Raw genomic sequence first — 13,230 nt, 5'->3', positions numbered from 1 at the left:
TCAAATGGTGGTTCCATTCCCAGCTTTCCAAGAAATCTCCATACTGCTTTCCAAATTGGCTGCACCAATTTGCAGTCCCACCAGCAATGAACAAGAGTGCCCTTTTCTCCACATCCTCTCCAGCACTTATTGTTGTTTGACTTCCTAATGGCTGCCAATCTTACTGGAGTGAGATGGTATCTTAGGGTAGTTTTGATTTGCATTTCTCTGACTGCTAGCGATGGTGAGCATTTTTTCATGTACTTATTGATTGATTGTATGTCCTCTTCTGAGAAGTGTCTGTTCAGGTCCTTTGCCCATTTATTGATTGGGTTACTTGTTGTCTTATTGTATAATTTTTTGAGTTCTTTATATATTCTGGTTATTAGGGCTCTATCTGAAGTGTGTGGAGTAAAGATTTGTTCCCAGGATGTAGGCTCCCTGTTTATCTCTCTTATTGTTTCTTTTGCTGAGAAAAAACTTTTTAGTTTGAGTAAGTCCCATTTGTTGATTCTAGTTGTTAACTCTTGCGCTATGGGTGTCCTATTGAGGAATTTGGAGCCTGCTCCCACAGTATGTAGATCATAACCAACTTTTTCTTCTATCAGATGCCGTGTCTCTGATTTACTATCAAGCTCCTTGATCCATTTTGAGTTAACTTTTGTGCAAGGCGAGAGATAGGGATTCAGATTCATTTTGATGCAAATGGATTTCCAGTTTTCCCAGCACCATTTGTTGAAGATGCTATCCTTCCTCCATTGCATGCTTTTAGCCCCTTTATCAAATATAAGATAGTTGTAGTTTTGTGGATTGGTTACTGTGTCCTCTATTCTGTACCATTGGTCCACCCGCCTGTTTTGGTACCAGTACCATGCTGTTTTCGTTACTATTGCTCTGTAGTATAGTTTGAAGTCTGGTATCGCTATACCGCCTGATTCACACTTCCTGCTTAGTATTGTTTTTGCTATTCTGGGTCTTTTATTATTCCATATGAATTTCATGATTCTTTTATCTATTTCTACAAGAAATGCAGCTGGGATTTTGATTGGCATTGCATTGAACTTATAGAGAACTTTTGGTAATATCGCCATTTTGATGATGTTGGATCTGCCTATCCATGAGCAGGGTATATTTTTCCATCTTCTAAGGTCTTCTTCTATGTCTTTCTTTAGGGTTTTGTAATTTTCATTGTATAAATCTTTCACCTCTTTTGTTAGGTTGATTCCCAAGTATTTTATTTTTTTGGGGGATATTGTGAATGGAGTAGTTGTCCTCATTTCCGTTTCAGAGGATTTGTCGCTGATATACAGGAATGCCTTTGATTTATGCGTGTTGATCTTATATCCTGCCACTTTGCTGAATTCATTTATTAGCTCTAATAGCTTCTCTGTAGACCCTTTTGGGTCTGCTAGGTATAGAATCATATCATCTGCAAATAGTGATAATTTAAGTTCTTCTTTTCCAATTTTTATCCCTTTAATTTCTTTCGTCTGTCTAATTGCTCTTGCCAGTGTTTCGAGGACTATGTTGAACAGAAGTGGTGAGAGAGGGCATCCCTGTCTTGTACCAGATCTTAGAGGGAATGCCTTCAATTTTTCTCCATTCAGAATGATGCTGGCCTGTGGCTTATCATATATTGCTTTTACAATGTTGAGGTATGATCCTGTTATCCCTAATTTTTCTAGAGTTTTGAACATAAAGGGATGCTGTACTTTGTCGAATGCTTTTTCTGCGTCTATCGAGACTATCATATGGTTCTTATTTTTTAGTCTATTGATGTGGTGGATAACATTTATTGATTTCCGTATATTGAACCAGCCTTGCATCCCATGGATGAATCCTACTTGATCATGGTGTATAATTTTTTTGATATGTATTTGAATCCGGTTCGCCAGAATTTTATTGAGAATTTTTGCGTCAAGGTTCATTAGAGATATTGGTCTGTAGTTTTCTTTCTTTGAAGTGTCTTTGTCTGGTTTCGGAATCAGGGTGATGTTGGCCTCGTAGAATGAATTTGGAAGTTCTCCCTCTTTTTCTATTTCCTGAAATAGCTTGAAAAGTATTGGTGTTAGTTCCTCTTTAAAGGTTTTGTAAAACTCTGCTGTATACCCATCCGGTCCTGGGCTTTTCTTAGTTGGTAGTCTTTTGATGGTTTCTTCTATTTCTTCTATTGTTATTGGTCTGTTTAGGTTGTCTATATCCTCCTGGTTCAATCTGGGCAGATCGTAAGACTTAAGGAATTTATCTATGCCTTCACTATCTTCTATTTTATTGGAGTATAAGGCTTCAAAATAGTCTCTGATTATCTTCTGTATTTCTGAAGTGTCTGTTGTGATATTGCCTTTTTCATCCCGTATGCTAGTAATCTGGGTTCTCTCTCTTCTTCTCTTCGTTAGCATGGCTAAGGGTCTGTCAATTTTATTTATTTTTTCAAAGAACCAGCTTTTAGTTTTGTCAATTTTTTCAATTGTTTCTTTTGTTTCAATTTCATTAATTTCAGCTCTGATTTTGATTATTTCTTGCCTTTTACTTCTTTTGCTGTTGTTTTGCTCCTCTTTTTCTAGGATTTTGAGATGAAGTATGAGATCATTTATTTGTTGGTTTTTTCTTTTTTTGAGGAATGAACTCCAAGCAATGAATTTTCCTCTTAGGACTGCTTTCAATGTGTCCCATAGATTCCGATATGTTGTGTCCGTGTTTTCATTTAACTCTAGGAATTTTTTAATTTCCTCCTTGATGTCTTCAATAACCCATATGTCACTCAGCAACCTGTTGTTCATTCTCCAAGTGATGCTTGATTTTTCCTTTCTTCTTTTATCATTGATTTTCAGTTTCATTCCATTATGATCAGATAAGATGCATGGTATTATCTCTACCCCTTTATATTGTCTAAGAGTTGCCCTGTGACATAATATATGGTCTATTTTTGAGAAGGTTCCATGTGCTGCTGAAAAAAAAGTGTAACTACTTGATGTTGGGTGGTAAAGTCTATATATGTCAATTAAGTCTAGGTTATTAATTGTGTTGTTGAGTTCTATAGTTTCCTTGTTTAACTTTTGTTTGGAAGATCTGTCCAGTGGTGAGAGAGGTGTGTTGAAGTCTCCCATGATGATTGTATGGTGGTCTATCAGACTCTTGAACTTGAGAAGAGTTTGCTTGATGAACACCGCTGCACCATTATTTGGGGCATATATATTTATGATTGTTATGTCTTGTTGGTTTATGGTTCCCTTGAGCAGTATGAAGTGTCCTTCTTTATCCCTTTTGATTAGCTTTGGCTTGAAATCTATTTTATTAGATATGAGTATGGACATGCCTGCTTGTTTCCGCTGTCCATATGAGTGGTATGATTTTTCCCAACCTTTCACCTTCAGTCTATGGATATCTTTTTCTATCAGATGCGTCTCCTGTAGACAGCATATTGTTGGGTCTTGTTTTGTGATCCATTCTACTAGCCTGTGTCTCTTAATTGGTGAGTTTAAGCCATTGACATTTAGGGTTATTATTGAGATATGGTTTGTACTTCTATCCATATTTGTTTGTTGATGTTACTAAACCTGATTTGTTATCCTCTTTGACTACTTTCCCCCCTTTACTGTCCTACCTCCCATTGTTGGTTTTCAATGTTATTTTCCATTTCCTCTTCCTGCAATGTTTTGCCAAGGATTTTTTGAAGAGATGGTTTTCTAGCTGCGAATTCTTTTAACTTTTGTTTATCATGGAAGGTTTTAATTTCATCTTCTAACCTGAAGCTTAATTTTGCCGGATACACGATTCTTGGTTGGAACCCATTTTCTTTCAGTGTTTGAAATATGTTATTCCAGGATCTTCTAGCTTTCAGAGTCTGTGTTGAGAGATCAGCTGTTATCCTGATTGGTTTACCCCTAAATGTAATCTGCTTCCTTTCCCTTGTAGCTTTTAAAATTCTTTCCTTATTCTGTATGTTGGACATCTTCACTATAATGTGTCTAGGTGTGGATCTCTTATGGTTTTGTACATTCGGCGTCCTGTAGGCTTCTAGGATTTGGGATTCTGTCTCATTCTTCAAGTCTGGGAAGTTTTCTCGTATTATTTCATTGAATAGGCTGTGTATTCCTCTGGTTTGGAGCTCTGTGCCTTCCTGTATCCCAATGACTCTTAAATTTGGTCTTTTGATATTGTCCCATATTTCTTGGATGTTCTGTTCATGGTTTCTTAGCAGACTTGCTGAGCTGTCTATGTTCTTTTCCAGTTGAAATACTTTGTCTTCATTGTCTGATGTTCTGTCTTCTAAGTGATCTACTCTGCTGGTAGTATTCTCAATTGAGTTTTTAAGTTGGTTTATTTTTTCCTGCATTTCTAGTATTTCTATTTGTTTGTTTTTTATTTCCTCTATCTCCCTGTGAAATTGATCTTTTACTTCCTGGATTTGTTTGTCAATGTGATCTTTCATTATCTGATTTTGCTGTCTCATGTCTTCCTTGAGACTCCAGATCATCTGAAGCATGTATATCCTGATCTCTCTATCTGACATTCCATCTGTTGCACCTATTACCTCTTCTAAAGTTGAGTTGACCTGCATCGCCTGTGGTCCTTTCTTTCCTTGTCTTTTCATACTGCTGGCGTTTCTTTCTGCTTGGTGAAACTGTTGTGTTTTGAAATTTTCCCTCTATTTATTTATATTGCTCTTGTATAGTTGAATAATCACCCTTGCAGGGCATGTAGTGGCTGTGATCCTCCTCCAATTGGTGTGATCCGTCTACCACGCTGGCAGGCCCTAGGTCTGCTCTGCTGGTCGGTCAAAGGTCCGCCTACCCAGCAGGCACGAGGGGCACCTCTATCACTCCGCAGGTTGCTGGGCCTAACCTCCCGATGGGTCGAAGGTTCGCCTAGCTTGCAGGGGGCTGCTCCCGGAGTGAGAGCTAGGCCTCCCGGGGGAGCCCGGATGGTGGAGGCCGACTGCCGGTTCAGGCGGGGCGGGCCAAGCCGCACTGGGTGCCGGCGGCTTGCAAACGCGGCTGGTATCAGCAGGACTTAACTCCTGCACCCGCTGCGGGGGCACCTTTATCGCCGAGTAGCTGCGGTCGCGTGGTTGGGACCCGGGCGGGTGGGGCCGCTTCTCCCAGGGCGAGAGCTGGGCCTCCCGGGGGAGCCCGGATGGCGGAGGACTGCCGGTTCAGGCGGGGCGGGCCAAGCCGCTCAGGGATCCCGCTGGTTGCAAAGGCGGTTGGCGTCTGCAGGACTTAACTTCTGCACCCGCCGCCGGTTCGGGCGGGGCGGGCCAAGCCGCTCAGGGTTCCCGAGAGTTGCAAAGGTGGCTGGCGTCTGCAGGACTTAACTTCTGCACCCGCTGCCGGTTCGGGCGGCGCGGGCCAAGCCGCTCAGGGATCCCGCTGGTTGCAAAGGCGGTTGGCGTCTGCAGGACTTAACTTCTGCACCCGCCGCCGGTTCGGGCGGGGCGGGCCAAGCCGCTCAGGGTTCCCGAGAGTTGCAAAGGTGGCTGGCGTCTGCAGGACTTAACTTCTGCACCCGCCACGTGGGCACCTTTATTGTCGAGTAGCTGTGGCTGCCTGGTTAGGAACCGGGCGGGTGGGGCCGCTTTTCCCAGGGCGAGAGCTAGGTCTCCCGGGGGAGCCTGTATGTCGGAGGACTGCCGGTTCCGGCGGGGCGGGCCAAGCCGCTCAGGGATCCCGCGGGTTGCAAAGGTGGCTGGCGTCTGCAGGACTTAACTTCTGCACCCGCCACGAGGGCACCTTTATCTCCAAGTAGCTGAGGCCACCTGGTTAGAAACCGGGCGGGTGGGGCCGCTTCTCCCAGGGCGAGAGCTAGGCCTCCCGGGGGAGCCCGTATGGCGGAGGACTGCCGGTTCGGGCGGGGCGGGCCAAGCAGCCCAGGGATCCCGCGGGTTGCAAAGGTGGTTGGCGTCTGCGGGACTTAACTTCTGCACCCGCCGCCGGTTCGGGCGGGGCGGGCTAAGCCGCTCAGGGTTCCCGCGGGTTGCAAAGGCGGTTGGCGTCTGCGGGACTTAACTTCTGCACCCGCCACGTGGGCACCTTTATTGCCGAGTAGCTGTGGCTACCTGGTTAGGAACCGGGCGGGTGGGGCCGCTTTTCCCAGGGCGAGAGCTAGGCCTCCGGGGGAGCCCGTATGGCGGATGACTGCCGGTTCGGGCGGGGCGGGCCAAGCCACTCAGGGTTCCCGGGGGTTGCAAAGGTGGCTGGCGTCTGCAGGACTTAACTTCTGCACCCGCCACGTGGGCACCTTTATCGCTGAGTAGCTGTGGCCGCCTGGTTAGGAAGCGGGCGGGTGGGGCCGCTTCTCCCAGGGCGAGAGCTAGGCCTCCAGGGGGAGCCGCCTGCCGGAGCGGCTGATGGTTGGGGGACTAGACCTCTGTGCCCGCGTGGCCTTCCAAGATCCACTTCTCTGGGGCAACCTGTCACTTCGAGTAAACCTACCAGTTCACGGCAGCTCTCCTCTTAAGGAAGTTATGCTAGAAGTTCCTCCGTAGCTAGGCTGCAGCTGTTTCGATGAGTCTTTCATATCCCGTTAAAGTGGAGACGTTGGAGTCGCTGCTTCCTCGCCGGCCGCCATGTTGGATCCTACCTAGTTTTTTAAATATATAATTCTAATCTTATATCCTTGCAATTTTGAGTCTCTCTTCTCTTTTTCTTCTTTTCTTTCCCACTTATCCAGACATGTTGGACATGTCTGTCCATATCAAGGTATGCGGAGTCTCTTCTTTGCTGTTATTTCATTTTAGTCAAATTAAGATATTAGTACAATCTAGAAGATTTAAAATTGGTAGTTTGTGGGAAACAGTGGACTCAGAAAATTGAATCCCATATACATTGGTTGAAAATGGGCCACAGTCAGGTGGATTTCTTCCCCCTTTCCCTCAGTAATATATTATAAAAATTTTCATGTGGAAAAGTTGAAAGAATTGTAGAGTAAATATCTATATACACACTACCTAAATTCTAAAAGTATCATTTTAAAACTTTTGTTTTATCAAATATCTATCCATCCATCACTTCATTACTTCTTTATTTATACATTTAAAGAAAATTGCAGGTATCAGTACACATTATCCCTAAAAACTTCAGAAGTAATCTGTAGTGTTTATGAATAGAATGCTTTTAGAGTATAACTATATGAAATTACATGTATCACCTTACATTACTTTCCACAGTTAGATTGAAAGAATAGGTGAGAATGGGGAAAAGAATCAGCTTAGATCTGTATAATTACTTATAGTTTTCAGAGAATTTTCATGTGGCTTATGTAGTTTGATCCAATATTATTATTAATAATAACATTAATAACATTTATTGAATGCTAACTTTGTCCCAGATACTCTGCTGAGTTTGTCTCTAAGAAAGGTATTTCTTCATCCCACTTAATACTTTGTCGTATTTATTTTTCAAATGGGTTGTTCAATTAAAATATTTTTCAGCCCTATGGCATGCCTTTTCATTTCACATTTGTCAGCTGCTATTTTAGTTGAAGTCTGGTGTTTGATAGGCTACTAGGACAAAAAATATTTTATGGGTACTGTAGTATCTTTACAAGTTGCTGTTCTGAATAATATTTGAGTATAACTTAGGAAAAGTGGCTGAAAAATTTCCTGTTTTCTTTAATCCTCTCTTATTAATCAGCATCCAATTCCAGTATGTTGTATGACTTTCAGGGTACAAAATGGGTTACATTAGAATCTGTATTTAATTGTTACTTCTCCTTAGATTATTAATTATTAGCATTCTAGAGATAATAAAAATAACATCTACAATTTGTGTATTTACTATGTGTCGTGTCTCTTAGCACCACATAAGATTAAATAAAATAAAGGTATTGTGTTTATTTATAACTAAAAAAAATAAAATCATAAATATTAAAAAATAATAAGTAAAAGATTAAAATTCTAAGTGTAAAAAGAAAGGCCATAGATGCCCCTAGGTTCCTAGTAGAATTGAACCCAGAAGTCCCAATGTGCAGGCATGATCCTATTTATGTCTATTACATATTTAATCATATAGCAGTTCTATTAGAGCTGAGAAAGGCAGGGCACAAAGAGGTTAAATGGCTTGTCCCGGTTCGTGTGGGTGGTAAACGGAAGAGCCAGGATGTGAGCGTTTCAGCTCCAAAGCCCTTGTGTTTGACCATTACCCTAGGTTTTCCATGGTATGATCCTCAGATTACCTGCTTCATAATTTCTTGGGGTGATTGTTAGAACTGCAGATTCCTGAACCATACTTTAGACAGATTAACTCTGAATTTCTACGGATGAATTTTTTTTTCTTCGTTCATTTGACTCTATTCTGCATGAAAGTTTGAGAACCACTGTGCTGTACTTTTCTATAAGCATAATTTTAAAAAATATGTTATCCTAGAAAATAGACCAGAATTAATAAATCACCCTTATCCTTGGAGTATATGAAATTTTGTATTGACTTTATGTTTTTGTTTTTCCTTCAAGATAGTTATGGATTTTAAGCATCCAGATGGTGTCACAGTACAAGTTATGTTGCCTCGTCGGAGTTTGCTAGTGATGACAGGAGAATCCAGATACCTTTGGACTCATGGGTATGTATATTGAAATGACCCTGATGTCAGGATATCTTTTGCTTTGTGAGAGTTCTTGTTCTTCTCTGTCTGAGCCACTGGATCATGCCTGAACACTGGGGCTTCTGGGTTCAATTCTATTAGGAACCTAGGGCCATCTATGGCCTTTCTTTTTACATTTAGAATTTTAATTTTTTACTTGTTGTTTTTAACATTTATGATTTTTTTTTAGTTGTAAATGGACCTTTATTTTATTTATTCTTATGTGGTGCTAAGGATCGAACCCAGTGCCTCCCACATGCTAGGCAAGCGTTCTACCACTGAGCTACAACCCCAGCTCTATGATGTTATTTTAAACATGTTAAAATCTTTTTATTTGGGGAAAAATTAAAATTTAAAGCAAAGTTGGAAGCATAGTGAAGTGAACTCCCTTCACCTTTTACCTAGATTTATCAGTTGGGAACATTCTGCCACATCTGTTATTCCTTCCTCACATGTTATTATTATTTTTGCTGAATCATTTGAAAATTATATCATGACCCTTTATCTTTACATGCTTCATTATGTGTTTCCTAAAAACAAGGACCATGTGTATATCAGGGGTTAGCCAATTATGGCTTATGGGCCAAATTTAATTCCGTTTCTATGCAGCATTGAGCTAAGAATGAATTTTATATTTCCAAAGGGTTTTAAAATGGAAAACAATGGAGAATATACAACAGAATCTATATGTGGCCTTCAATGCCTGAAATATTTATTGTCTGGCCCTTTATGGAATGAGTTTGCTTATTCATGTTTAATAAAACCATAGTGTAACACTCAAATTCAGAAAATCTAATATTGATAAAATACTTATATATAATCTATATTCAGGTTTTGCTAGTTGTAAGACAAAGTGCTTTATACCAAGCTTTCTCTCAATTCTAGATTCAGTTCATGATCCTACATCACATTTATTTGCTAATTCTGTTTAATCTTTACTTTGAAACACTTCCTCAACTTTTCTTTGTCCTTCATGATGTTTTGGTTCTTTTGAAGAGGCCAATTGTGTTGTAGAATACTCCTTGAGTTTGATTTAATCTAAATCTAAAGAAATACATTATATGCTTTTGGTAGGAATGCACTTTTAGCCTTTTGAGAAGAGAGTACTGCTACAATTCATGCCTATTGTCACTTAAAATGTTGCTGAGTTATGTACTTATTTTGTTCTGCTTGGAGGTTTTAGCTGACACATTTTTATAAAAATTCATGGAAATGATCATGTAAATGAATTTGTAACCTCTCTTAAATGTGTGCCATAAAAAAGATGGCCTGATTTTGTGCACTAGTGCTTAAATTTATTTGATTTTTTTCATGGCTACTCAAATGTTCACAACTTAAAATAAATGAAAATGGTGATCTAATCCATTGGTTTTATGTATTCTTGGAATTTTGAATGTAATGACATTTTCTTTTTTGGGTACAAGCATTTTTGCTGTCACTAATGTTTAAGCTTAAGAGTAATGCTATTATAAAAAATGCAAAATAAGAAATTACTGTCCATATAGTAAGAAAATATTTCCATCTACTTTCAGTAATGATACAGATTCTTCTAAAACATCATTTTGATCAGATTTATCCTGTTGTTGAAAGTATATCATGCCTTTAAATGTTAATAGTTATTTCTGGAAGGTTGGATTATAAGTAATATTTATTTTTAATCTTGGCTGTAGACTCAAAAGTCTTTTCAATATTTTTTAGGGGAAAACCCTTCAGTATTATTATTATTATTATTATTAACTGTGGATTGAACTCAGGGATACTTTATCTCTGAGCTACGTTCCCAGCCTTTTTTATTTTTTGAGACAGGGTCTCATTGAGTTCCTTAGCACCTTGCTAAGTTGCTGAGGCTGACCTCTAACTTGGCGATCCTCTTGCCTCAGCCTCTCAAGTTGCTGGGATTACAGTTGTGCACCACCATGCCCAGTATTATTTTTGAAGGCTGTCATTGACCTCATTGCCTATAATGTGACTATATGATTTTGTGTGTTTGTGTGTGTGGGGTGTGTGTGTGTGTGTGTGTGTGTGTGTGTATGTGAGAGAGAGAGAGAGAGAGAGAGAGAGAGAGAGAGAGAGAGAGAAAGAAATGAGAGAAGGAGGGAGGCAAAGGGATCAGGAGAGAGAAAAGAGAGAAGAAACAATATCCCAGCTATTTAGATGTTTATAAGAATCTTTGGTGAAAGGGAAAATAGATTGAAAAAGCATATTTAATATACCTTAAAACTATATAAACATAGGAAATAAACCTTGATTAAAAACTTTATTTCTATTCTGAAATAAAAAAGTACTAGAAAGCACTGTGGAGAGTCATAGATTTGAAAAAGTTTAATGTTGCCCTATAATATTAATTTCAAATACTTAATCTAACTTCAGTTTGATGAAACTCAAATTTATTAATTTACATGTTCTAAATCAAAGGTGGCAAACCTGTATCATGTGAATAAACTTAACAGTCTGAAATGTTCTGTTTGACTGTTATAGGGTGGATCACATGGTTTGTTCTGTTTTAATTATGTACATACAAGAATCATGAGCTTTCATATAAAATTTGAGTTTTTAGCTTCTTCTGAAAACTGAAAAGTTCTGTCAATACTGGGCCACATATAGGTTGGTAGCAATAATGGAGACTGATATCAATGTCATTTTTTAGGTGGTGGCTACTTTTCCAGTTTTCTACAGTTCTACCCTTTTCTATTACTCCTGGATCCAAAACTGAGTAACAATCATTATTTATCACTGTGTTTGTTAATATTGTTTTTATGTTATAATTAAATAAAAATAAATAAAATTAAATTAATAAATTAAATAAAAATTAAATATTTCCTGAACTAATATCTGTTTTTTTAATATTTATTTTTTAATTATAGGTGGACATAATACCTTTATTTTATTTTTATGTGGTGCTGAGGATTGAACCTAGTCTCTCACACATGCTAGACAAGTGCTCTACCTCTGAGCCACAACGCTAGCCATCATGTCTGTTTTAAGAAAAGTAGGAAATGGAAAACTAGACTGAATGAGAATATGTATTCCCAGAAAATGGAAGATAATACTCTGCTTTATTAAAATGAAAATTATTCCTATATGTATAACAGCAGACAATGTGTTTCTAAATAAATCTACCTGCTTCGTTTTATTTGTTACATGACTGTCCTTGGGAGGCATTAATTCATGAGGTTTCGTGAACTCTTCTTTTAAATTATTTGTTAAGGGCTTGGATTATAGCTCAGTGAATGAGTGCTTATCTAGCATGTACAAGACCCTGTGTTCAATCCCTAGTACAGGACGGAAAAAAATGTGTATTTAAATTATTTTTGGAATATTTTCTTTGTATCAGTTATTGTTCTGAAAGCTTTACATCTATTAACTCATTTAATTTTTACAATCGTAGTGGGAAGTTGTTCCATAGTTTTGTCTTCATTTTTAAAGGCAATTGACGCATAAAGAAGTTAAATAACTTTCACAGTCACAAAGCCAGGAAGTGGCAAGCCAAGATCAGCAGCCAATTTGGCTTTAGAATCGGTGCTCTTAATCACAGTTCTAGTTTGTTCCCTTCCTCTGAACTTATACTGTGCCTTCACACTCACACTGTCAACTCTCAGAACAGTATGTTTCATTTTCCTTTCCATTTACTCTGTTTACATTCAACTTCTGCTTCCTTTTTAATTTATAAAACTTTTCCTATATTAGCTTGAAATAATTGATTCCTTACTTTCCTGAGGACTGTATTGTCTCCTACTACCTCTTCTATTATATTGGATTATTATTTAAAATGTTTTTATCTTTTTATTGAATATTTTTCCAATTAGATTATAATTTGAGCCCGGGGAAAAATAAAAATTTTTAGTGATGTGTAAAGAAATCATTATTTTAACATGGAGGTTACCTATCTCTAAAAATCTGAGATTGGTATCAAAAGCAGTTAAAAGCTATTTGGCCTTCAGTAATTGACTTAAAAGTGCTGTAATAGAGAACTTCTTAACCCCCAAGAGAGGAATTTAGTTTGTTAACAAAGAGTTTCAAGACACTCATCTTATAAAAAATTCTCATGTTCAACCTCATAGTTTTAATATTTTTAGCTATTAGAGTAACATATATTGGGGCAATGATTGCTTGCTTTTCCTTCTTAAAAATTGCCCTTAGCACAAGCTCTTTTAGTTTTCATTTTATTTTTTTAAAGATATTTTTATTAATGCCTTATGGTTATGCATAATAGTGGGTTCATTTTGACATGCATGGAATTTAATTGTCTCCATTTCAGTCCCCAGTACTTCCTCTTTCCCTCCTTCCCCCTTAAAACATATTTTTAATATACACAATATTAACAATATAATTTGGCCAATATCACTTTCCAGCAATTCCCCCTCTCCCTCTCTTGGTCCCTTTCTTTACTGATCTCCCTTTGATTTTCACGAGACACCCCTGCCCTATGCCATACCTTTCTTATTTCCTCTCTAGCTTTCACATTACTAGAGAAAACATACAATCTTTGACCTTCTGAGTTTGGCTTGTTTTGCTTAACTGATGGTCTCTAGTTCCAGCCATTTTCCTGCAAAATGACATAATTTCATTCTTCTTTATGGCTGATTAAAACACCATACTGTGTATATACCACATTTTCTTTATCCATTCATCTGTTGATGGATGGACACCTAGGCTGGTTCATAGTTGACT

At 38.7% G+C, this 13,230-nt stretch overlaps 1 protein-coding gene across 4 annotated transcripts in view; it reads left to right on the top strand.

The window, feature by feature from the left end:
• Positions 1-13,230, top strand: part of Alkbh8 (alkB homolog 8, tRNA methyltransferase) — a 59,173-nt gene that overhangs the window by 24,063 nt on the left and 21,880 nt on the right. For all 4 annotated transcript variants that reach the window (XM_026399036.2, XM_026399038.2, XM_026399039.2 and 1 more), the window contains one exon: positions 8,432-8,538. In XM_026399036.2, the coding sequence (XP_026254821.2) occupies positions 8,432-8,538 (107 nt within the window). The remainder of the gene's footprint in view (positions 1-8,431; positions 8,539-13,230) is intronic.

This window comes from Urocitellus parryii, chromosome 4, assembly GCF_045843805.1.
Source record: "Urocitellus parryii isolate mUroPar1 chromosome 4, mUroPar1.hap1, whole genome shotgun sequence".
NCBI classification, from domain to species: Eukaryota; Metazoa; Chordata; class Mammalia; order Rodentia; family Sciuridae; genus Urocitellus; species Urocitellus parryii.
The sequence above is the reverse complement of the archived record's forward strand: the minus strand, read 5'-3'. Positions and strand labels throughout refer to the sequence as shown.